Raw genomic sequence first — 26928 nt, forward strand, 5'->3', positions numbered from 1 at the left:
TCTTTGTCACTGACAAGCTTGTCAGGCCTACGGCAGACAAAATATACGTGAAGTTTTGTGTTGGTACGCCAAAGGTGTTAATCACTAGGAAGCTTCTCAAAAGTGTTGGAAAGCCATACAGGACCTATCGCCAAGATGTTAAAAATGAGCCCCAGTATTACTCAAGCAAAGATTGATAGAACTGTTGGCAGGAAGCGATGAAGTGAAAATGAAGGATGAAGGGCTACCTACCCTTCAGTGTTATCAATAGTATTTCCTGAAGCACAACTGACCAGTGCTTGGGAATTTATCACTACAGGCATAGGATGAAAAAGGATATGCTCAAGATAGAGAACAGAAATGTCGTGTCCATTAATCTGAGCTCCAAATTAGTGGTACTGCTTGAGTGTACCGAAGTGGTAGACTTGACATTTGACCCTATTAAGTCCAAATAGGCAAATGCTTTAGGTCAGACTAGGTGTTCAGTTATGAAATGCATCAGCAAGCTTTCCTTTTGCTGCTAGTCTGTTCAAAGTAGTTGGCAGTTTGTCTTGTCAGATGCGAGTTCGAAGTTGGAAAGGCATTGAACTTGCATAAAAAGGAATTAGATTGGAAATTTTTTATTTCAGAAAGAGAAAATTGCAATTATCAGAGGCGTTTGACCTTAGAAATCTGCTCCGAAACATAATTCAAATACTCCAAAACTCTCGTTTCATTGCTCCAAAGCTGCTACAAAATGCTCGAGCCTGCTTCCACCCCTGGACATGTTGCTCGTGATTGTGACAATACCTTATTTACTTGCATAATGAAGCCACTTGCTTAATGGACTCACCCACCATTTTTGCCGACGAGGAGTAAAAAAAATTTGGTCAGTGCAACCCATCATCGATGCAGTTCACAGTGCATCCAGGATGCTTCGCAACAATAATATCACGGGCAAATGTTATAGACCTTGTGGTAAGGGGGAGGGAAGGGTGTAGAGAGCATCCTTGATAGAAATTCCTATGATGGCTTATTGAAGGTAGCGCAAAAAATGAGGACCAAGGAGTAAAAGTACACAGCACGAGTGCTTTTTCGCAACTGAAACTTTTATTGAAAACCACAGAATACCGATCTCATGAAACTAGAAACATAAGAAAACAAGCCTGATAGCATCAAGGAAAGTGTAGCACATGATGCAGCTAGCTTATTAACTGAGATAAGGTGCAAAAGCAAGGAACCTCATAGTCACAAGTAGCGAACAACAGTGCTTTTGCACATTATCTCAGTTAATTAGCACCCCCACCAACTATATCATGCCCTACACTTTCCTTGATGCTATCACGCTTGTTTTCTTCTGTTTTTAGTTTTATGAGTTTGGTATTCATTCCATGGTTTTCAACAAAAGTTTTAGTAGCGAAAAAGGACTCGCGTTGTGTACTTTTGCTCCTTGGTCCTCATTTTTTGCACTAGCTTCAGTATGAATAAGACTCAACTCGCCCAACTTCCAACCTTACTATGACGGCTTGCTTGGCTTGTCCAGTTGCCTGGTCTGGCTTTTATTATGTTCGCTTTATCACGCCGTGATTGGGGCAGCCACAGTTTATCACTTCACAGCACATGCAGTGCGTGCTGCTGTGAACGAAGACAGGAAAAGAGGGAGGAAGGGGAGAGAGAAAGTTTGGCACAATTTTTTTTTCTGTGCTTTGCAAACGTCATGTGCTGATGCGCAATAAATGATCATGGCAGATCCGTGCATCTATGGGGTGCGGCGCGGCTCTAGTCCGGTTGCCAAATTGGTTCTGTCTCGTTCCCTCCACGCGTAGCTTATAAACGTCACATGGCAAACTGCCGAGGTTGATGCGACCATCTTTGGGTAAGGTGCACCTTCCGGGGCACAGTGCAGAGTTCGATATACTGAATGACCAGTGACCAGTAGCACGCGAATGCATTAGTCACATCATATTTTTTGTTCAACATTACGCCACATTTTAGCTTGTTGCGTATGCCGTGGCCACGAATGACCTTGAACAGCCGCGAAGAGGACAAAGATGAAGAAAAAGATGACGAAGAAGGAGAAGGGGAAGAATGCTCGGTCACCCGCAGCTAATGCTTTCGCTCCACATTCAGTTCAGCAGTGTTGAACCCTGCTCATTTTTATGTTTCGTGGCCTTTCTTTAGAGCTTGGAAAAAGGATACACGTGAGGCTTTCTTTATTGGAAATTAATGGAATGGGGGTTTTAGAAGGTGCTCTCCAACTTTGCATATCACATTTATTGTCTAAAGTCAATTCGTAGTAAATTATCTTAATTACTAATTAGTTAATTGGAAAATTAAAAATTTGCCTGCAGTGCATCAGATGGCTGGCAGCTATATACAAGTGGTTCCTGTGGCCTACCTCAAATGTTAACCCTTCGCTAAATTTAGCTTGGATAGCCTGTACAAGGATGCAAGGCATTGTTAAGGGTTTCTTTCCTAAAAACAGTCAATGCCTGTGGGTAGTCAAATTACCAGGTAGCATCCTAAGAGCTATGCCATCAATAACTACTAACAGTGAAGACATTGATGTGGTAAAGATTTTGCCGGTTCAAACAACTTTTACTATAGAGGATTTTTAAATTTGAATCCTCCTCCACATAATATTTTAAAGACTGTGGTCTTTACTTCGCAGATATGTAGGTGATGACCACGAGGTGTGAGCGCAAATTCTGAGGAGATGAGTGTGGGAAGTCTCTTGTGTATGAAGTATGCGGACTCATTTCGAATGAGGAAAACACTCATAAAATGTTGCTCCCAAAAGAACTAGCCTCCATAGCCATAGAAATTTGGGGAGCAAAGCGGAATTCCCAGGAGCGTTTAAAATTTCAACTTTATAATTTGTTATTCACCTGCGAAACATGATGCTAAGAACTGTAGAGTTTCCTTGGGGGCAAGCATAGTACAACTTGCACACGAAAGGAAATTGTGGAGATGAAAGTTTATTTTGCGCACTAAACCATGCTGCACTGCTAGCGACAAGCAACCTAGACTTGTGGAATGATGCCGTATGGAGTTTGTGTCTAAACTAGCAATGTTCTTCCCTTCTCCTTTCTGTTTTTCTGTCCTCTAGCGCTCATGGGTTGGAAAAGGTGGTGGTGAAATCAAGGACATGGAGTACTCTGAGAGTGAGGACGAGATTGAAGAGGAAGACACTCCGGTCAGCTCGAAACAGAAGACCAACAAAGGGTAGTTGTCTTGGCTCCCGGTGTTTTGAGAGCAAACATTTATTTCAAAGTTTCGCAGTGCTGACTGCGATGGGTCCTACTTTGTCTTTGCCTGATGATTGTTTTATGTTCTGTTATGTGTACTGGAAGCACATCATTAAAAGAACCCAGGGCACAAAGCTATGCTTCTTTTTCAGAAGCTGGTATTGGTTTGTGTGACATAATATGTGGCGCACTGCAAAGTCACAAGACTCGGAGCCTCCTGTCAAAAGTAATGGCACTGCAATGTGACAAGATTCTCTCGAAGCCCCTTGCCAAAAGTAATGCTTGTGGCATGTTTAGTTCAAGCGTACTGAAGTCTGGATCAACCCAACCTCAAACTACCACCATAAGGTTTCTCTAGTCATGGTTTCATGACTTGCAGTGGTAGTGAAAGCAGTAAAGAGTTCTCGTCATTGGCAGCTGGTAAGGTGCAGAGGCAGCCTACGTCAGATAATTTTTTGTCCATCTAAAACCAAAATTATGGTAGTCTTTCCATAATGAACTTTTCAGGCTGGTCCTTCTTTGGCAGGAGGTCATTCTGCATCGCCATGTTTGTCGCGCCTCTACTAGTCGCCTGAAATTCGATCACACTAGTTTTGTGACACACGCAGAACATGGTTGCTCATTGATGTAACTCTGCAATCTGGGAAACTCTTCACCACTCACGGTTTGCTTTTATATCTCCATGCTCTCGGCACATACGAGAGCAGGGGCAAGGTTAGATACGTCATGTTTGTTGCCCACTTGAAAGGAGTAAGGAGAGGAGTGCTGAAAGTACATATAGTAAAATCTCATTAATTTGACCCCCGCTAATTCGAAAAAGATGATTCGAACAGCTGGCTTGGTCCCGGCCAGCGCTCATTGAACTATATGGAGCCAGGCGCTCAATAATTCGAACGCTGCTACTCTCTCGCACTGGTTAATTTGGCCCAGCTTCCGCGATGCAGGCGTGCCAAAGTAAGACTTTTACGGCAAATAATTGTGCAAATATACTTCCAGAAGTCTGAAATGCACGGTGAATTTATTGCAACGCACTTGCGACTTGCTTAGTGAGCACGACAGCGGTTACAGGGCTGCCGGACGCATCGTTTCGGTTTCTGAAAGCCCGCCAGTCAGAGCCGGCAGAGATTATTGGCTGCAGGTCAGTCAACTAGCTAACTGGCCCTTGTGCATGCTTTGTTGGCAGCGTTAGTTCACGTGGTTTCGTGCTCGCTTTGTTCGTGCCGTCGCGACGCGCTTGTTTTGCTTTGTTCGTTGTGTGTGGTTCCCCATTTACATTGTTTGGCAGGCCCATTCTTGTCAAGCACAGTTCTGCTAGAGTTCTGCAACATCATGGTCACTCCGAAGCAACCGAAATACTGCCCGGCGAAGGACTTGGCCACAAAAGTGGAAATCTTGAACGCCTTGAAAAAGGGGCCCTCACGCCAAGAAGTTAAGTGCACATACAACTTGAAGAACAGCACTTTGTCAACATACGTGAAGATGGAATCTGAGATTATGCAGGCATACGAGAGGGAAAAGTTTGACGAGAGGCGAAAACGTCTGCGCACATTACAAAGTGGAGGACGCCGTCCTGCGATGGATTGGTGACTCTTGTAGCGCACTGCTGCCCTTAACACTTCCATGTCTGCGCCTATTCCCAACGATAGCCCGCTATCGATGGTTTCATGATTCGCATTTTCCACTTCGAAGCGCTCCTTGACAAGTGGCGTCCTCCAATGGAAAATAGAAGAACCCTTCTCTCAGTTTGGCTTTTGATTTAATTTTTCTTCCGTGCCACACTCGTCCAGATGGTCTCCGGAGTCACGTGATCGACACTCCTTGTTTACATCATGGTGCTGACATCACATGATCCTTCTCATTTTGATTTTCATTGTGCATTTGTTTTTAGACTTGATTGAGTTTTCAGCGTGAATAAATGGTGTTATTTCTGGCCCTTTACAACCGATGAAAAGTGCCGCAGGAAAAAAAAATATCTTGTTTTGTATTTCAGTGGACTGGGAAAATATAAAATTCTCCAAGACTGAAAATATTGATTAACAGACTGTGTCTTTCATGGAGTTGCTGAGTGATCCAGAATGCAGTATTTTAAGACTACAAATGATTTTAGCAGGCTTGATAGCATTGTAGATTGAGGGTCTGAACCTACATACCGCTTATGCACATGGCTGTGGTTTAGTACTTGACCTTCCAAGAATAAAAAAAAAAAGTTACTTTTATATTTGTCATTAGCTCGAGTGGTGAACTTTGAAATGTGCCACAGGTAAAGCTTCTTTTGTTCATTCTCCATCCTTGATAAAAGGGTGTTTTTCGATGCTGTACTCCCGAGTCGTCTCCAGAAACGGACAGTATCAGTATTAAGTGAGAAGTGAAATGTAAGCAGCCATGAGAACAAACCTAGGTCTAACAGTTCATTCTTTTTTCTTTTTTGTTTTTGTGCCATTCATGAACACCTTTCAGAGGCAAGTCTGGTGGCATGTTCAGCATGTTCCGAGGCCTGGTGGGTTCTAAGAGCATCACAGCTGAGGACATGGCCCCTGTTTTGGACAAGTTAAGGGACCATCTCATTGGTGAGTATGTAGGGCTCTGTGTACCTGGACACTGTCACTGCATGCATAGCCAATATCTGATAGCCCGTATTAAGTGTGAAATAAACCTGGGATGGTGGGGATATAGAAAGAACATGAATCTCCTTACCAGGAGATGCCCTTTTCTTTTTTTCAAAATGATTCAGAAGCATAGAATGACAAAGCGGCATGCTTTTTTTGCAGGCGTTTGACGTCGTCTTGAGTGCTTTGAGTAAAGTAGAAACTTGAGAGAGTTGCAGAAACCAAGACAGGGAGGGCACTGTGCTCTGGTTTGAACAGCATGAATCTGAGAACAGCATGGTGTTTTAACCTAAATTAAAAACAAACAAATAAAGGCAGTTTATAGCAATACATCTGTCGTGTATAGTAGATAAGTGTACTAAGGTATTGAGCAGGTTCAGGAAGACAACTGGAGGGGCCATCGGCAGGTCGAGAATGGAGGCAAATTGCCGTGCAGTCTCATGAACTGGCTTGGGGTGTGTGAATATTAAAATCCTTGAATATGAATCGAATATGAATATGTATTCAATCAGTGGAACAAGATTGGAAAATTAAAAACAGCAAACAATTGTTCATTTTATTTTGTTTCAACATTCACATGGTATTTGCAAATAAAATTAAACTAGAAATGCACAGAAGTGTTTACCCTACTGAAAAATCCAGTTGTAATGTTATACAGGATTCCATATACCAGTTTTTTATAAAAGATGGACAGGCGTGGCTCTGGGTGGAGCTGCTATATTGCTGCTCAGTACAGTAAGTCTCTTTAATTTAGCCTTATTCAAGAGATCAGAAAAAATTACCGAATTAACAGAAAGCATGAATTATTAAATGGATCTGAAAAAGCTGCTGAAAATTGTTCACATCACAGTAACTTTCCGTTAAAAAAATAGCCTTTTCTTTGCACACATTGTCAAGAAAGCCCATCTTCACAAAACGGCCTTTTCTTGGCACACATTGTCAAGAAAGCCCCTCTTCACAAAGGAGAAGGTCCCTCTTCACAAAGTGGTCTTTCCTTTCAAAAAATGGCCTTTTTTTGGCGCACATTGTCAAGAAGGCTCTCTTCACAACGGAGAAGGTCCCTCTTCACAAAACGGCCTTTCCTTTAAAAAATGGCCCTTTCTTTGCACACATTGTCAAGAAGGCTCCTCTTCACAAAATGACCCCATAGTATTTTGAGGATGCTTCGCTGCATAGTCTGCGATTAAGCACTGTGCGGGGTGGTAAAACTTTGGTGAACTCTTATATTATCTGTGTATTCGGAGGTATTTTCGAAAATTTCGAATATCAATTTTACGAAGGTAAATACAAATTTAATAACAAATATGTTTGATTCTTATTCAAAATCTCGAATATATTCACTGGACCGCATGCTAACCGAGAAATTCTGATAATGATTTCCTGTTTGGCCCTGGCCACAGCACACACACAAGTCGGTCTTAGACACTCGCTAATTCTGGCACTATCAGCTTCGCCCCGGTTAACTTCAACTGTCCCTTGTTTCCATGTATGACCGAAGTGGCAAGAAGTCGTCAAAATAGCCCTACTGCTTACCCGAGTTCAGCAGAGAACAGTCATGAACCTCTTAACATATGCATGATAGCAGGCATGACAACCCACTGGCGGCCCCATTTCTGAGAACATTTAGACTTCACAGTTTCTGCTTCAGCTTTCTGAGGTTGGCGCCGGTCCGCAGTGACAACGACCCTACCAGCCGGTGTCAGCCAGTCGAGCTAACCCACCTGAGCACCGTTTCGCATATTGATTGGCCTGTTGCCGATGTTTTCCTTCCCCTTTCTTTCTTGGCACCGAGTTTTCCTTCGTTCCCATCTATGTTGTTCTGCCGGCGTTGTTCTGGGCTGGTTTTCGTCGTCATCGAGGTCGAAGCTGATTTCTTACGATAATTGGCAGCATCTTCCGAGTCTCTTCAGTTTGGGTCATTGATAAAATCAATCATAGATAGTGCATAGTCAAGATTTGCGACGTTTCAAAGCATGCGTCGTCGACGTGGATGCCGCCATTCTCGCATGAGACTCAGACGCTGCCGCGTGTTCGGAGCGTGCTCAAAAATAGCCGCTTTGCGGGAAAAATTTTAGCAGCATCAAAATCGAAACTTTAGTTATCTGACTACCCACTAGATTGTATAGCGTGTCCGTGAGCAACGCGGAAGGGTTCAAAATCGGCACGCGAAGCCATGGTCAGCTGGCTAACAATGCTCAATGGGCGCGGTAGGGAAAGAGTTAAGCATATTCAATAGTTTTGAAATTTATAGTGCAAAGTTCACTGTATAATAACTTGAGAAACCATGATGCTGCTGAGGAGAAAGCTCATTGTTTATGGTTTCTGAGTCTTCCACTGCAGGCCCCCCACAGTATTGCAGTTTTTAGGGCACTTGACTTCTGTGCCCAAGGATGCGGGATCAAATGCCAGCTGCGGCAGCCACTTTTCAACGGAGGCACTCGTGCAGTGCGATGTCAGTGCACATTAAGAACCTCAGTTGGTCCTTCATAGACTGAGTCACTGCCAAAATTATGTACTACAGTAAAAGCTCGTTAATTCAAATTCCACGGGGCCGCCAGGCCAGTTCGAATTAACCAAAATTCGAACTAATGAAAGTGAGCAAAAATGAAGGCGTTTGATGCCCGGAGGGCACGAAAAACATTTATTTAGCAAAAAAGTCTGTTATCATCTTCTGCTTCTTCTCTCTGAGGGCTACCGTACTCACTCGGTCTTCTAGCATGCGAATGCGACACAGGGAGTCTTCTTCCCCCTCTTCAAAGCTGAAGAAAAGGCGCGCGACATTCAGCGCTCCCATAACTTCTGCCGCGGATGGACGCACGGGCTCTTGCTCCTCGTCGTCGTCCTCGTCTTCTGCCTCTTCTGGGACAGACTGCTCCCCAACAATTTCAGCGACAATGTCCTCATCACTTAGGGCACCGCACACTGCTGCATCGCTGTCTACTCAAACGTAATCATCAAAACTGAAGTCCTGCAGCACAGCACGCACAGCCGCAGGCAGACGCTCCGGACTCCCATCGTCGCCACTTTCTTTCATACTTCCGGCAGCAAAGCCACAGTGGTGGAAGCAGTTTGCAATTGTGGACGGCGTGACCTGCTCCCATGCACGCACCAACATGTGCATTGCTGTGAGCAATGTGATGGTGCTGGTCTTCTGGTTTCCAGTGCACAAAGTCATGCGCTTGATCATGTGGCGCCTATAGAAACATTTGATGTTTCTGATCACCCCCTGATCCATCGGCTGCAAGGCCGCAGTAGTGTTGGCGGGCAAAAAGACGAGCCTTGTGGCTTTCAGCTCGGCGTCGACTTTGTGTGCCGAGCAGTTATCCACAATGAGGAGAACTTGACGCTTCCCTAGCTCCATCCTCCGATCGAATTTCAAGAGCCATTTTTTAAACAATTCGCCCGTCATCCACGCCTTGCTGTTGGCGGAGTATTCCGTCGGCAGCGTCCTAATGTTCTTGAAACATCTAGGCTTATGTGCCTTGCCGACAACAAAAAGAGGGACCTTCTCCGTCCCGGTCATATTAGCAGCGACCAGAACAGTAATCCGCTCTTTGCTTCGCTTGCCGCCAGCGCAGCTGTCCCCTTTAAATGTTACTGTTCTGTCGGGCTGGAGCTTATAAAACAAAGCCGTCTCATCAGCATTGAATATATCATGTGCCGAGTAGCTTTCTAAGTACTGCTGCAGAGCACCGCTTCGCCACGTGGCACAAGTTTCTGCATCCACTTCTTTAGCTTCTCCAGACAACATCCGGAAGACAAGATTATGTCTGTCTCTAAAGCGGTGAAACCATCCTTCGGAGGCGACAAAATCTTCCACATTCAAGCGCAGGGCGAAATCGGCCGCCTTCGCCATGATAATTGGGCCGCTCAGTGGAATGTCAGCGCTTCTCATTTCTTCCACCCACGTGATCACAGCGGTCTCAATTTCCGGATACTTGGCTAACCGAAGCCTTTTTCTGTTGCTGGCGAAATCTTCGGCTTCATAGGCATCCTCGATGGCCTTCCTATTTCGGACGTACGTCGACAACGTGCTTGGTGGAATCCCGTGCTTTTTCGCGATTTCCACTTTGCTGGCCTTCCGTTCATCCACCTCGCGTAAAATAGCCACTTTCTCCTTCACCGTCTTGGCACAGTATTTCCCACGCGAACACATCTCGCGGACACAAGCTCACAACAAGCGGCGTGCAAAACGAGGGCTCACGAAATGCAACACGAAACCGTGGTCGATAACACTAAAACGTCGTTCCTCGAAGGAGTCGCGGCAGGAAAGACTGTTTAGTACTTGTTCCAGCACCCTAGCGGCGCCCCGATGGTTGTGCCATCTATCGTTCTGCCGTGAAAGCTTCCAACGATGGTTTTTAACAGCGCCGCTTGGCGGCGCGCAGTTCGAATTATGGGTGGCGGCGGCAATTTTTGAGTGAATTAACGAGCTGTTACACGCATAGACTTCTATGCACTGCGGACCGGACCACGATGACTATTTCGAATTATCCAAAATTTCGAATTAACGAGTTGTGAATTAACGAGCTTTCACTGTATATATTTTTCTTTAAATATGGCATCATCATTACGGTGCTCACTATATGCATGTGACAGTAAGGTGTCCTCCTCGCCATCTCCTCATGTGCTTGCAGCGAAAAACGTGGCAGCTGATGTGGCCCAGAAGCTGTGCGACTCCGTTGGGGCACGGCTGGAAGGTCGCGTGCTGGGCAGCTTTACGGGGGTGGCTTCTACCGTGCGAGCCACCCTGGTGGATGCTCTGGTGCAGCTTCTGTCGCCCAAGCGCCGCGTCAACCTGCTACGCGATGTGTTGGAGGCCCAGCGCAGTGGCCGCCCGTTTGTGGTCACCTTCTGCGGTGTCAACGGCGTGGGGAAATCAACCAACTTGGCAAAGGCAGGTACCAAGTATGGCTTTTTTTGTGACTGGGGGTTTCCAATTATTTCTATGTCGAGCAACATTATTTGTTTGGATGCCACGTGAGATGCAAGGAGTTGTATATTGCCGCATCGAAATGAGTGTCAGGCAAATTGCAAACGTGCATCGTCCAACGGTTTGAAGGCAAACATTTTTCTGCATGCTTCATATTTTCTGCTACAGACGTACAGACTGTACATTAGAATCTCGATAAACGAAACTTGGTTAAATGAAACTGCTGCTTAAATGAAAAAACCTTTCCGGAATTTTTTGGTTTTGTATTAAACCAATGTAAAAAAAATCTCGTTAATCGGAACTCGTGTAACTCGTTAATCGACCAACGTGTAAACAGAGCCGAAAACAGACTCGAAACCATAACTAATTGACGATGGGCAGTGCCATCGCGGTACGCATCATTACACCCCACCCTCACCCCTCCTTTCTTTTTGCTCCCGGTTTCCATCCCCGGTGTTTCCCAGTCGTCTCTCACACTGCACTGCGGCCCATCGCTTCATCTGCTTTCTCACTGTCATCACTGGTGGTCAAAGTCAGGTTAGGCTTACGCTTAAGCTTAAAGCTTTTGTTGTCTGTCGTTGCACAGTCAGCATTCGATGGCAGCGCAAAAACGCCCGCAGAAGGTGTTTCCGCTGGAAAGGAAGGTCGAGATAGTCAATGACTTTGAGAGTGGTCGCTTCACTAAAACGGGCATTGCGACAAAGTATGCCGTCCCTAAGAGCAGCCTGACGAGTGTGAGGACAAACCGCGAGAGGCTTTCCAAACGTCACGTTTTTGGCCTTGAGAGAAAAAGACTGCGAACAGTTGATCACGAAGATTTGGAGAAATACCTCATGCTTTGGCTACGGAGAGCCCTGATCGAAAACATTCCAATCAGTGGGCCACTCATTCGTGCGAAAGCGGAAGAATTCGCTCTTCAGCTCGGCATCGAAAGATTCACCTGCAGTGATGGATGGCTCACTAGGTTTAAGGTACGGAATGGCCAGGTGTTTCATGCCGTTTCAAGGGAAGCTGCCGCTGCCGATGCGACGGCGTGGGGAGAGTGGCGAGCAAAACGGCTCCCCAAAACTATGCGGCAATATGATCCAGAGGAGATGAGACAGCACTGTTTTTCAAGTTGCTTTCTACTAAATCCCTCGCGTTCAAAGGAGAGAAGTGCACCAGGGGAGAAGCTAGTAAGGACAAGCTGACAGTCTTCATCGGCGCTAAGCCGCTAGTGATTGGCAAATCTAAGCATCCGGGGTGCTTCAAGAACACCGCGACCTTGCTCGTTTCTTATCAAGCCAACGTCGAGGCGCGGATGACTCCGGCCATTTTAGTGAATGGATTCATCGCGAGGATGCCCATCTCATGCGGCAGAAAAAGAACGTTTTGCTCCTCGTTGACAACTCCCCTGGACATGGAACTGTGCCGGGCCTCAAGTCCATACAGCGGGAGAAGTTTGAAGAAAAAAAAGTATTTGCTTGCTTTTGAGAATAAACTTTGTGCTCATTGTGTACCATTCTCTTCATTGCCTAAATATTGCTTCTGCAGAGACTACCGACTGCGCGCACTCTTGCTGCGCCTGGATCAAGCTGTGCGTATGTACTGACGGAGAGTGGGAGTGGTCCGCCTATTCAAAATCTATTCTCTCTCTAAATGAAACTCCTGATAAATGGAACATATTTTCCCTTGAGGTTTCGTTTAACGAGAGTCCACTGTATCAGTTTTTGGCAGTAGGGGGGGTAACGGGAGTTGTTCCTTTCACTGCATCTATTTTGTTTGTTTTTTTTCAGTGATTCCATCGTTGCGTATAGTTGTACTTGATTGGTGTGTGCTCATTTAGAAGTATGCTGCAAAGTTCTCGGCCTTGCCTTTGAAACTCGCAGATTTGTTTCTGGCTCATCGAGAACAACTGCCGGGTGTTGATTGCCGCCTGTGACACCTTTCGAGCTGGTGCTGTGGAGCAGCTGCGCACTCACATGCGCCACCTGAATGCCCTGCACCTTCCCGAGAAGCACAGCGGCAAACAGATGGTGCAGCTCTACGAGAAGGGATATGGGAAGGACGCCGCAGGCATTGCTATGGAGGCCATCAATTATGGTGCGCTTGGGCTTTTTTAATGCTTTAACCAGATACTAAAGGCATTCCGGTAGTTAAATGCTTTAACCACCAGTGTATGGCCTGGTCTGGAAACCAGTGTATGGTCCTGCCATGGCCAAAGTTGAAATGGCGGCTGTAACATGAGAGCAGAAGAGCGTCTCTAGCCGAACTAAATTATGAAGGCTCATGGACGAAAATGCACAAACGCATGAGGCATTTCTCAACAGTGGTAAAGCATTGAGACACTAGAGGAGAAACACTTTGTTCCTGGGGCACAGCCATGCAAATGATAATTCCCATATAGAGTACACTGGGACTGACTTACGCTATGATCACATCGTTAAATCTTTAACAAACCAATTTCCTATCTACCCCGCTCCTGTTGGTCGATTCTGTCTGGTGGACCTGTCGACCAATAGAAGGGACTGCTTGGCAAGTGAGAGGACATAATTGTTTCATGCTCTTACTGTGTCAGTCCACGTGCTTGCTTTTGCAATTGTAATGAGTTAATGGTGCTCCTCTTCACCTTATGTTGTGTTGTGTACCATAACCAAGCATTTACTACTCATGGGCACGGTTAATTAATAAATAAATAAACCTGCTGTACAGCATGTTGTGCGAATGGCATTAGTGCCTCTTGCAGCTCCTAAGGCAACAGCTTTTTCAAACTTTTCAACTTTAATTATTAGTTTAGATTTTTTTTTTTGCTTGCTACAAACTGGCCTCGGGGCAACATTGTTTTGTGGCGATGCCATATGTTAACAAGTTATTTATGTTTCTTCTCTTCCAGCTCGAGAAACGAAAATCGACGTTGTTCTTATTGACACGGCTGGAAGAATGCAAGATAATGAACCCCTGATGCGCGCTCTGGCGAAGGTGGGTTCATTGGCTGTTGTCTCGTTATAAAGGCAGTACAGTTGCTAACCGTTTTTTCGGACTTGAGAGGACCTGGGAAGCAGCCGAGAACAGTCCGGGAATTCCTTGACCATCAAGAAATTTACTTTGTTTCGTAAAACCAGCTACGAAAAAATCTGCGAACCTCGCTGTTTTCCCTATTAGGTTTGAAGGCGGTGAAATCAGTTTGAGTTGAGCGTTATGTCTTTCTATATTTGCACCAGCTCAAGCCACTCGTATAGGACTGCACGATGTGGCCATGTGTTGCGCTGCGAACCCGTGATAATGTACCTTCCACACGACTGCGTGCACTGCGCGAGGCGAGAAAAGTCAGTTTTTCTCTTGGCAGTGATGCTTGCGAAGCTCGAGAGCAAACTGAATGCAAGGAGTGAGCAGAAGCAAGCACGAGGGCACCCCACACCCACATCCCCACATCTACATCCACACATCTGCCAGGCAGCACGAACAGCGCTACTGGAAGCCGCTGTCATTTTGTTTCTTATGTGCATGTTAAAGAACCCCTGGTGGCTGAAATGATCTGGAGCCCTCCATTTTTGGTGTCTCTCATAGCCCGAGTCACTTTGGAATATTAACCCCATAAACCATACACCCTCCACTACCGTTAAAGTTCATTATTACCAACATTATATTAACTAATTTTTCAAATTAACAAATTTTTTTAAAAACCAGTTTTTCTATGCTTTCAATGTATTTCAGAATTACGAATTTCAATAAACTATATTTCAGAATAACTTACATATTTTATTTTTCTTCTATAATCTTGGAACATCAGCATTTTAGATTCGGCTAAAATTTACAGTGCTGCAGCTTGCAACTCTTGCATGAAACAGAAACCGCTGTTTGTGTGTGTGGTTCCATGAACTGTAGCTATCATCAGCAGCATATCTAGTGCCAGAGTTGCTGGAAACTTTCAGAATACCGCATTCCTTATCCGCGCGCCACCCGTCTGCCTACTGGCTGATACAGGTCACGTGACTTCGCGCCGCCATATCCTTTCCAAGCGCGTGCACGGAATAAGTGTCTTGTGCAGGAGCTCTTTTTTCGATAGTTCGTCGAAGTGAATGGAAATTTTTGGGCTCACACAGACAGAGGCAGCATGGCTGGCTGCTGTGCCTTTGGGTATGGCAATAGGAATGAGTCAGGACAGGCTTTTTCAGTATTCCTAAGGAAAAAATTGATCTGCAACTGCGGTCACTGTCGGTTCGCAGAATTGGCTGGGAAAATTTCGTGATTTCAGATTTGTGCTTTTGTGCGAGATACGATGGTTCGCTGGTTGCAACGTTGTTGAATAGAGATGGTTGGAAAACTGGGCTGGCGCGCCGCACTGCAAAGTGGGCTCAATCGCCATTCAGGCGGGAGTTGATCGCAAAGCGACTGCAGCGCTCCTCTTCCCCACCTAGGTAGATGGGTGAGGCCATAGAGCTAATACTCCGGGGATCAGTACGGCCTGGAAATCCCTCCAGGATGCGGGAAACGTCCCTGGTGATATCGAGCTGGACGATTTCTTCAACTCTGATGCGGATGTGCTTGTCTATGAAGAGCTAAGTGATGAGGACATCATTAAAAGTGTTGGTGAGCAGGAAGAGCCGCCGTCCAATGCTGAAGACGACTCCGCCCAGGATTCACCCACCTTTGCAACCTCATCGCAGGTGATGGATGCTTTCGATGTTATTAGGAAGTTCCTGGGCTCTCATGATGACGACGTTACGATGGCTTTCTTAAAAAAGTTTGAGTCGCATGACGCCGCTGCTAGCAGTGAAACGCAAGCAGACAAGGCTTACGGACTTCTGGAAATCAATTTTTTTTGCTCAAGTTGGCTGTAAATTCTCAACAATGAAATTTCGTGACAACGAAATTTTTCATTCACCCCGCCAATTTCGTTGTAGCGAGATTCAACTATACTACAATATATGTAGGTTTGTTTATGTTGCCTCTCGAACCTGCTGCTTTACTTTGTGTTGCTTATACAAAACGAGTCATTGTTTTAGACTATAATCATGTCATCAAATTTTGTCCCCTAAGTGTCGGGTGCAGCGGCGTCCACACACGGCATTCTCCACGACTTAACCTTATTGTTACATATATGCCCTGCGTCCCTGAACATTGAAGAAGACGACGATCAACAACAGAGAAGCAGAAGGAAGATGAAGCTGTAGCAATGGTGGTTGATGCTGAGAAGGTTGGCACTTGCCGGAACATTCACGCAAGTCATCGGCTGTTGTGTCTGTTGTGTTTCCTGGGCTAACCTTCCTGGCACGTATCATCTTTGTGGAGGTAAATAATGATCCCCGTGGTCTTACATTAGCCCATTTACACAGCCAAAAACTGGATTTGCACAGTGGCCGCCACCTACCTGGGACCATAACGACTTCAGAAACGGCCACTATGACCTCTGAGGCAGCCCCTACCACCGCGGAAACATCGATTCAGCCTGTTGACTCATGAAAATCCGCCACCCTCCCATCTTTAATAGCGAAGACAAGCCAGATGACGACGATTGGGCTGGATGAATATGAGCACTGCAGCAGTAACAATCACTGGGACGCGATCATCATGCTGGCTAACATCATTTTCTATTTGGCGGGAACAGCTCGCAGTGGTTCAGGAATATCGAACAAGAGCTGGTTACCTGTGACATCCGTAAGCAAAAGCTTTAAGACTTGTTTGGGAAGCTCGTTGGGCGGGCTGTCGCAGCAAAAACAATATTTCTCCTCGCCCAATCCCCCACAGAATCCTACCTTGCCTACATATAAGACATACTCGTGTTGTGTCACTAGGTGAACAGCTCTATGCCGGAAAGTGACAGTCTGGCATATCCATAAGGGTGTCGCGGATGATGCGTTCAACATCCTCTTAAGCAATGATTGCTCTACCATCGACTCATTGCTTCAAGTCTGTCGAAAATTCGAGCAGACTAAACAGTGATATATATTGTATCGCTTTGAGTGCCTTCCAAACGTAGTGGCTACATCATCCTGCAATGACCTGGCGCATTTGCAACAGCCTTCTCATCCAATGAACATGATGAGGATCATCCGGGGAGAACTCGAGGCCTTATCTCCTGCACCACTCATGTCTCCGCTGCCCGACACCGTGGCCATGATACAGGCCGTTCACCAGGAACTTGCCAATGTCAGCTTCTCCAGTCTCGTGCTGCCACCGTCACCATTGCACCCTGTTCCTCTAGTGGCTGCTGCTACTGCCAGCCAGGCTACCCCACGTCGCTACCTTAGTTGCAGTTCTGCAGAGTGGCGCACCTCAAACGACAAGCCAATTTGCTTCATTTGCTGTCGAGCCGGCCACACTTGGCATTATTGCCGTAGCCTTACCTTCCCCACCTCTAGCTCCTATCACAATTCCGACCGTTGGTACTACTCTGGATCTCGGAGCTTCCCTTCCCAACCAGAGGAGCCCCGTCCTGCCTATGATGACCGTCGGTACTACTATGGACCTTGGCGCTTCCCTTCCCAACCAGAGGAGCCCTGTCCTGCCTATGATGACCGTCGGTACTACTGGGGACCTCGGCACTTGCCTTCCCAACCAGAGGAGCCCCGTCCTGCCTATGATGACCGTCGATACTACTATGGACCTCGGCACTTCTCTTTCCAACCAGAGGAGCCCCGTCCTGCCTATGATGACCGTCGGTACTACTATGGACCTCCGCGCTTTCCTTCCCAACCAGAGAGCCCCGTCCTGCCTAAGATGACCGTCGGTACTACTATGGACCTTGGCGCTTCCCTTCCCAACCAGAGGAGCCCCGTCCTGCCTATGATGACCGTCGGTACTACTGGAGACCTCGGCACTTCCCTTCCCAACCAGAGGAGCCCTGTCCTGCCTATGATGACCGTCGGTACTACTATGGACCTCGGGGCTTCCCTTCCCAACCAGAGGAGCCCCATGCTGCCTATGACGACCGTCGGTACTACTATGGACCTCGGAACTTCTCTTCCCAACCAGAGGAGCCCTGTCCTGCCTATGATGACCGTCGGTACTACAATGGACCTCGGCGCTTCCCTTCCCAACCAGAGGAGCCCCGTCCTGCCTATGATGACCGTCGGTACTACTATGGACCTCGGAACTTCTCTTCCCAACCAAAGGAGCCCTGTCCTGCCTGTGATGGCCGTCGGTACTACTATGGACCTCGGCGCTTTCCTTCCCAACCAGAGGAGCCCCGTCCTGCCTAAGATGACCGTCGGTACTACTATGGACCTCGGGGCTTCCCTTCCCAACCAGAGGAGCCCCGTCCTGCCTATGATGACCGTCAGTACTACTATGGACCTCGGCGCTTCCCTTCCCAACCAGAGGAGCCCCGTCCTGCCTATGATGACCGTCGGTACTACAATGGACCTCGGCGCTTCCCTTCCCAACCAGAGGAGCCCCGTCCTGCCTATGATGACAGTCTGTACTCCTGTGGACCTCGGCTCTTCCCTTCCCAACCAGAGGAGCCCCGTCCTGCCTATGATGATCGTCGGTACTATAATGGACCTCGGTGCTTCCCTTCCCAACCAGAGGAGCCCTGTCCTGCCTATGATGACCGTCGGTACTACTGGGGACCTCGGCACTTGCCTTCCCAACCAGAGGAGCCCCGTCCTGCCTATGATGACCGTCGATACTACTATGGACCTCGGCACTTCTCTTTCCAACCAGAGGAGCCCCGTCCTGCCTATGATGACCGTCGGTACTACTATGGACCTCCGCGCTTTCCTTCCCAACCAGAAAGCCCCGTCCTGCCTAAGATGACCGTCGGTACTACTATGGACCTTGGCGCTTCCCTTCCCAACCAGAGGAGCCCCGTCCTGCCTATGATGACCGTCGGTACTACTGGAGACCTCGGCACTTCCCTTCCCAATCAGAGGAGCCCTGTCCTGCCTATGATGACCGTCGGTACTACTATGGACCTCGGGGCTTCCCTTCCCAACCAGAGGAGCCTCGTCCTGCCTATGATGACCGTCAGTACTACTATGGACCTCGGCGCTTCCCTTCCCAACCAGAGGAGCCCCGTCCTGCCTATGATGACCGTCGGTACTACTGGGGACCTCGGCACTTGCCTTCCCAACCAGAGGAGCCCCGTCCTGCCTATGATGACCGTCGATACTACTATGGACCTCGGCACTTCTCTTTCCAACCAGAGGAGCCCCGTCCTGCCTATGATGACCGTCGGTACTACTATGGACCTCCGCGCTTTCCTTCCCAACCAGAAAGCCCCGTCCTGCCTAAGATGACCGTCGGTACTACTATGGACCTTGGCGCTTCCCTTCCCAACCAGAGGAGCCCCGTCCTGCCTATGATGACCGTCGGTACTACTGGAGACCTCGGCACTTCCCTTCCCAATCAGAGGAGCCCTGTCCTGCCTATGATGACCGTCGGTACTACTATGGACCTCGGGGCTTCCCTTCCCAACCAGAGGAGCCCCATGCTGCCTATGACGACCGTCGGTACTACTATGGACCTCGGAACTTCTCTTCCCAACCAGAGGAGCCCTGTCCTGCCTATGATGACCGTCGGTACTACAATGGACCTCGGCGCTTCCCTTCCCAACCAGAGGAGCCCCGTCCTGCCTATGATGACCGTCGGTACTACTATGGACCTCGGAACTTCTCTTCCCAACCAAAGGAGCCCCGTCCTTCCTGTGATGGCCGTCGGTACTACTATGGACCTCGGCGCTTTCCTTCCCAACCAGAGGAGCCCCGTCCTGCCTAAGATTACCGTCGGTACTACTATGGACCTCGGGGCTTCCCTTCCCAACCAGAGGAGCCCCGTCCTGCCTATGATGACCGTCAGTACTACTACGGACCTCGGCGCTTCCCTTCCCAACCAGAGGAGCCCCGTCCTGCCTATGATGACCGTCGGTACTACAATGGACCTCGGCGCTTCCCTTCCCAACCAGAGGAGCCCCGTCCTGCCTATGATGACAGTCTGTACTCCTGTGGACCTCGGCTCTTCCCTTCCCAACCAGAGGAGCCCCGTCCTGCCTATGATGATCGTCGGTACTATAATGGACCTCGGTGCTTCCCTTCCCAACCAGAGGAGCCCCGTCCTGCCTATGATGACCGTCGGTACTACTATGGACCTAGGCGCTTTCCCCACCAGAGCTCCGCCCAGCCTATGATGACCGTTGTTACTACTATGGACCTCGGCACTTCCCTTCCCAACCGGAGGAGCCCCGCCCTGCCTATGATGACCATCAGTACTACTATGGACCTCGGCAGTTTCCTTCCCAACCGGAGGAGGCCCGTCCTGCTTATGATGACCAGCGGTACTTCTATGGACCTCGGCGCTTCTCTTCCCAACCAGAGAAGCCCCGTCCTGCCTATGATGACCATCGGTACTACTATGGACCTCGGCGCTTCTCTTCCCAACCAGAGAAGCCCCGTCCTGCCTATGATGACCGTCGGTACTACTGTGGACCTCGGCGCTTCCCTTCCCAACCAGAGAAGCCCCGTCCTGCCTATGATGACCGTCGGTATTACTGTAGACCTCGGCGCTTCCCTTCCCAACCAGAGAAGCCCCGTCCTGCCTATGATGACCGTCGGTACTACTGTGGACCTCGGCGCTTCCCTTCCCAACTAGAGGAGCCCTGCCTATGATGGACCTGGACACTTCTTCCTCAACCAGATGATCCTCGCATTGAAGCCATCCCAACTGCCCATCGCTCCAACCGATCTCCATCCCCACGGGCTCGTCAGTCCTGTTTATCGGTACCTCATTGCAGGTCCTCCCCATCATACGCTGGCACCTACTAGAGAAAGTAACGAGTGCAGCGCCCGGGAGCGCATTACTGCAGTACCGACTCGGAGTGCCAACTCTGCACTGACCTACGCACCCAGACATAACCTGATTAATATACTTGTGGACGGGGTCCTAGTTTCTACCCTGATTGGCACTGGCGCCCTCATTTCGGTTCTCAGTACCTCGCTCCGCCGACGCCTCAAGAAAGTCCTCACACCCGCTACTTGATCTACCATTCGTGTTGCTGATGGCAACACAGCTACTGTAATTGGTATGTGTACTGCAAGAAGTGCCATTGTCAACTGCCACATCCTTGTGTTATTTACAGTCCTCACCAGTTGCTCTCAAGATGTTATGTTAGGCCTTGACTTTTTAACTGCACACTCCGCTCTCCTTGACATTTTCTGGACTACTACATCTAGACCTGCCGTTCTGTACAGACGAATAAGCTCCTGAAACTTCAATGCTCTGCCTCAGCTCCGCTATATTTTCTCGCCTGTCACCAGGAGCCGCTTTGTATGTGCTTATGTAGCCGCCTCCTTCTGTTCCTGGTGGCCACTGCTTTGTGTGCTCCATAACTGACTTGACTCTGTAGCGTAGAATCGCTCTCCCTCACAATATTGTGCACGTAGTGAATAACCATACCTATATTCCAGTCCTGACCTACAGCTTCTTTTTTGTAAATTCTTCCTGAGGACACTCACCAAATTGACCCGATTGTCTGACTTTAATGTGGCTGCTCTTTTACCTGACCCTGTTGCTGAAGTGTCGACATGACCTGCGCTATCTCTACCTCCGGAGGTCCGCATATCAGGAATGGTTGCTTCTGACTTGCGTTCTGATCGTGCTACAGCACTTACGAGCCTTCTGTCTTCCTACAGTGATATTTTTGATTTCGGTGACCAACTATTGGGTCAAGCATCCCTCGTTACTCATTGCGTTGATACACGCAAGTCATTGGCTGTTGTCTGTTGTGTTGCAGTACTTTGCAGTACTCTGAAAATTTTCCAGTGACTCTTATCTAGTGCCAGCTCCTAGCGCCACCACAAAGATGTGGTTTAATATGAGTAGCCAGCAGGGCTAGCCACTGCCTTTTTTTTTTCTGTGTTGTGTGTCATTCGCTGGTCGGTCGTTCGTGCCATTCACATGTGCAGAAGGTGTCTATTTTTTTTTTATTCCGAAGTTTGTGCGAAATCTGACGATGATTGCAGCCAGCGAAGGTTCCAAGAAGATAGGAAAGCAGCATTTGCTGCAAGAAATTGACACAGGAAAAAAGTGAATCAGCCTCTCCAGACAGCTAGCATTTCTCCATTGACCACCGCAATCATTTTGAAAGGCCGAGACAAGATTTTCAAACTTTAGGGAACACTGAAGATGTACTCACCTATGGGGCTGAAACGTGGAGGCTAACCAAGGGAGTTCTGCTTAAGTTGAGGACAACCCAGAGGGCTATGGAACGAAAAATGGTAGGGGTAACATTAAGAGATAGAAAGCGTGCAGAGTGGGTCAGAGAAATAACTCAAGTTACCGACATTCTAGTGGAAATTAAGAAGAAAAAATGGACATGGGCAGGACATGTAGTGTGAAGAGAGGATAACCGATGGTCGCTGAGGGTAACAAACTGGATTCCAAGGGAAGGAAAGCGTAGCAGGGGGCGGCAGAAAGTTAGGTGGGTGGATGAGATTAAGAAGTTCGCAGGGGTCAAGTGGATGCAGCTAGCACAGAACCGGGTTAAGTGGAGAAATATGGGAGAGGCCTTCACCCTGCAGTGGGTATAATCAGGCTGATGATGATGATGATGAAGATGAGGTCACATCGAGCTCTGATGTTTTTTTTGCGCATGAACTAAGTCCGTACTTTCATCGCTCGGTGCAGTCACGTACCCGATTAGGGGTTTTACAAAGTGAAAGGTGTATGTGCTGTAGTGGTGTAACATAGTATGTGACATAGTGTGTGATCGTGTGTGCTGCAAGCAGAATATTAACTCATTTCATCAAATAAATTAGCTTTGAAGTTAGTGCAACTTTTCATTTGCGATTTTGCTTGTTTATACACATGCCTAGTAAAGAGCAGAGACATTAGTCTGTCAACCAAGATCCGTATAACTCGTGCTATGGTTTTTCCAGTTGTGATGTATGGATGCGATAGTTGGACTGTGAAGAAGGCTGACCGCCGAAGAATTGACGCGTTTGAATTGTGGTGCTGGCGGAGACTCTTGAGAGTTCCTTGGACGGCCAGAAGATCAAATCAGTCGATATTGTCAACCATAGACCCTGACTGCTCATTGGAGGGTCAAATTCTAAAGTTAAAGCTCAGCTACTTTGGTCATCTGATGAGAAGAGAGGAGTCGCTGGAGGAAGATTTGATTTTGGGAAAGGTTGAGGGTCGCCGGAGAAGGGGTAGGCAGCGAACGCGATGGTTAGATGGCATCCTCGAGGCGCTGCAGATGAAGTTATGTGATATTAGGAAGATAGTGAGAGACCGGAAAGTGTGGCGTGACATGGTCTATGGGGTCACGAAAAGTCGGACACGACTGAGTGACTGAACTGAACTGATACACATGCCTATTGCCAGGGTCATATACGTAGTTTTGACCACTGGCTTATAATCGCATATTTTTCATTACGATATTTCAAAATAACGAATGACTTTTTGAGCTTCCATATGATTTGCTATATCTAGATTTGATTATATGATGACTCTTCTCATCATTGTTTCAATCTCTCCTCCATTCCTATTTTCCTATTTCTTATTTCTGTCTCTATTCTATGTGATCTACTACCTAAGGTTTCAGTTAGAACTAAGAAGTAGTAGGTGTTAGGAGCTGTAGTTGGCGTGACACCAAAACTTTCGTGTAGCCTAGGATAATAAAAAAAAAATGGCTGGTGGTACTAGCAGCCAAAGTTTACGCGATGCCAGAACCTTCATTTGGCTGCAGCAGGGCCAATAACAAAAAGAGACGTGTTAGTGACTTACTGTGTATTCTGTTCGGCAATTAAAAGTGTCAGCATGCTTTTGCAAAGGAGCACAGTTTCAATCACAACTCAGGAACTGAATTAATATGGCCCATTGAAGCATGTTTGGTTTCACTGAGCAAGAAAACTTGCTCTTGATCGCCGATTGGAATGTGCCATTAGCCTATCTCATAATCACAGGATTGCACATCTCGTAAAGCTGGTTCGTATGTATGTTAGCAAATGCAAGGTTCTAGTTGCGAGCTGTGAAAAGCTAGAGAAAAATGAACTTGCGGTTGACTTATTCAGAGGGTGCTAATGCAAGGCATTTGAGGCGCCCAGTGACCATCATTAGGTCCGTGGCAGCTTTTTGGGGCTTCTGCGAGCCAATTTTTTTTTTTGCTGAATTGTGTTTTGAGTTGAACAAATGTTCTCTTTTTTAAATAGCTGTTGTGTGTGTCCTCATTGCCTATTTTATTTTTTCTGTTGCTCAGTTCCTCCTATGGCTAGTATTGTAAGAGCAGATCTAAATGTACTGTTGCGCAACATTTCTTTTTCCTTTTGCAGCAGTTAAATTATGCAGGCCATTGCAGTAGAAGGGACACAAAGGGTCGTACGCTTGTGGCTCCAGTCAAATTTGCGAAATTCTGAGCTAGGAAAAAATAAGCCACTTACAGTACCTCAGTTAGGGACACGGCATGAAGTGCATTTTCATTAGCCAGATTTGTGGGAGCAATGCCTACAACTTGCGGTATTCTTCTTGAACATTCATTCCTGTTTGAAGCGCCACCAGGTTGGATGTCTTGTCACTTTGCATCCCCTCCCCCTTTTTTTCCCCCTTTATTGAAGACTTTAGTTCTTTTTTCCATGTTTTCCCATGTTTGTGCCATTTTCTACATGCTTCTAATTTTCAAGAGATACACTCCCCGTAGACACACTCTCTGTAGGCTGTACAGTCGGGATCAGCATGACAACAGTCACTTTAGGATCGTTCTATTTGAATGACCTGTATCTTCAATCGTATCTCAAAAGAGAGAATACAATGCATGACAGTAGACAGCTTCTTCATCGATTCGTTCACTGCCACCTCTTCAGAAATGAGGGTTCGTTCCCGCCATAAAAAAATGTTTTGGTTGTGGCTGACCAATACTATAAAAGCAGTTTTCTTAGTACTGACACTAAATAATATATTCAAGTCTCAGTTCAACTCCCGTTGACACACCTTCGAGCACATTTATTGCTGCAATAAGGTGCGCCGTACTGTTTAACTGGGCAAGCCAGCACTCTTGTTCTTCTTCAGGCGTTAGCCCAACTCTTAGCGGGCAAGTTCATGCTTTTTTAACAAAAGAGTATGCTAGACACCTGTCTAGCATGCTCTTGTGCTGTATTTTTGTGCATTTATAAATGGACACTGTGAACTCCTAATCTCCATGGTGCATCAGTGAAAATCAATTAAAGTAGCGCATAAGCAAGTAGTTAGTCTTTGACTTCCTGACCTGCCTCATTAGGGGAATGCTGTTTACGCTAGAGGTTCATCATGGTTACCATCACAGCGACCGTGGTTTTCATTCCATGAGTCTAGATGTAGACTTTCTTTGGTATTGTCATGTTTTTTTCAGGCACCATAAATTTTGCGAGTCGGGTGCAGGCTGCTATAGCCACTTTTTATTTTCCTGTTCCAGTTAATCACAGTAAACAAGCCCGACCTGGTGCTGTTTGTGGGTGAAGCCCTGGTTGGCAATGAGGCCGTAGACCAGCTTGTGAAGTTCAACCAGGCCCTTGCTGACCATTCTAGCGAGGAAAATCCACACCTCATTGACGGCATAGTGCTCACAAAATTTGACACTATCGATGATAAGGTGAGGCTCTTCAACTTGCTGTACTAACCACCATCGCTGTGTTTGGAAGGCTACTTCATGTCTGTGGCAGTTTGCATTGTTAACATTTTTTTCTCTAGAAGGTTTATTTGTTTCTTGAAACTTTAAAACCAGTTGGCATTAATACATGTCATATTAACTTTGGGAGTGATCATTCTGATTCTTTAACCTGAATTGTTATCTTTAGTTAGTTCATATGGTGCTTACAATCTTAGCATTTGTGCAAAAATTAACTAAAGCCGGGCCAGACTTCTTGTTTCTGGTGTGACAGTTCGCAACAATCATTTGCTAATGTCTGCCACTTGAGCTGTGCAGCTTTGTAGTAAACCATAAAAAATAGTTTAGTCTGGTTGGCTGACAGAAGAATGTCGGCTGAGCAATCTTCTCTTCAGCATCTTTTTTTCTTCTTCTTTATATTCCCTCTAGGTTGGCGCTGCGATCTCAATGACGTACATTACCGGGCAGCCCATAGTTTTCGTCGGCACAGGGCAGACTTACATTGACCTGAAGACCATCAATGCCAAGGCAGTGGTGCACGCACTCATGAAGTAAACAACAGGGATGAAGTCTGACAACCTTTCCCTTCTTCCTTCTTCCGCCTGCCACTCCCCATCCTTTCTTGCATCGTAGGGCTTTGGTTACCATGCTTTCTTTTCGGGTTCAACTTGGGACATACTGTTTTGAGAAGACTCTTTATGTTGTTGTGGTTATTGTGTCTATTTGCAGATGCGAACAACTGATGAGTCTGAGTGTTGTCCCTTTTTAGTGGCATCTGTTGTTTCCTGACATTCCTTGGACGCTAACCTTAGGTGCTAAGTTCTTTACTAGTATAGTTTGAGAATTCACTATTGTTGAGCTAAACGCACCCCTCTCAGTGTGCATAGCAGAATTGACATTTTGTTCAGCTTGCTAAGTTCTTTTCTTTGTGGGCTTTCATTCTATTTGATTTTGCTCAACGCTAGAGCAAAAGAAACCTGAAAAGTATTTACATAACGCTATGTATACAACTTTTTTAGTTCATAAGCTTACCTGTATACTTAGTTGTGCCTTCGATATTTACTTGCCAGTGTTTTTCATTATCACTGATACATGGTCTTGCAAATATAATGCTCTTAACATTTGATATATTATATATTAATGCAGTGGCAGTGCCTGCTGGTTGGATTGTTATAAGGTGCTGAGTACTGTTTTTTTTTTTTATTATTTGCTTTGAAGTGCACCAAAACTTAACCATGTCTTTTGTGGCTTTGCACCAACTTTGTCCTGGTGTACTGTGGAGACGATCAATAAGCGTTTGACTTGAGGAGCAGTGATAATTTGTGCCTGGAAATAAAGCTTGTGTTTTAATCTATTGCAGGCTTACCAGTTCACTGAGCTTGTGTGTATAGATAGCTGTGCTCATCTCTCTTGACTTGGTAAAGATCTGCACCAGTCTTTCTGACGTAAGCTAATAGCCATACGTAATTCATGGAAAAATTGGCACTACAGGAGGTTATTGTCTTTAATTTCATTGAGAGAACAAATTGTCAGCGAGTTTTTTTTTTCTTCACTAACACTGGCTAGCCTTGGAGACAAATTAGTTGACAGTGTTGTGTGCTCTTTGCAGCATATTTAACAAAAAATTCT

At 46.7% G+C, this 26928-nt stretch overlaps 1 protein-coding gene across 1 annotated transcript in view; it reads left to right on the forward strand.

Annotated features, from left to right (window-relative positions):
- Positions 1 to 26653, forward strand: part of SrpRalpha (signal recognition particle receptor alpha) — a 45802-nt gene extending 19149 nt beyond the window's left edge. The window contains exons 7-13 of the mRNA XM_084606214.1: positions 3068 to 3183; positions 5664 to 5773; positions 10450 to 10709; positions 12614 to 12827; positions 13618 to 13703; positions 25108 to 25284; positions 25729 to 26653. Of these exons, the coding sequence (XP_084462340.1) occupies positions 3068 to 3183; positions 5664 to 5773; positions 10450 to 10709; positions 12614 to 12827; positions 13618 to 13703; positions 25108 to 25284; positions 25729 to 25854 (1089 nt within the window). The 3' untranslated portion in view covers positions 25855 to 26653. The remainder of the gene's footprint in view (positions 1 to 3067; positions 3184 to 5663; positions 5774 to 10449; positions 10710 to 12613; positions 12828 to 13617; positions 13704 to 25107; positions 25285 to 25728) is intronic.
- Positions 26654 to 26928: the final 275 nt, after the last annotated feature.

The sequence above is a fragment of the Amblyomma maculatum genome, chromosome 6, assembly GCF_055883805.1.
Source record: "Amblyomma maculatum isolate TAMU_Amacu chromosome 6, ASM5588380v1, whole genome shotgun sequence".
Classification (NCBI taxonomy): Eukaryota; Metazoa; Arthropoda; class Arachnida; order Ixodida; family Ixodidae; genus Amblyomma; species Amblyomma maculatum.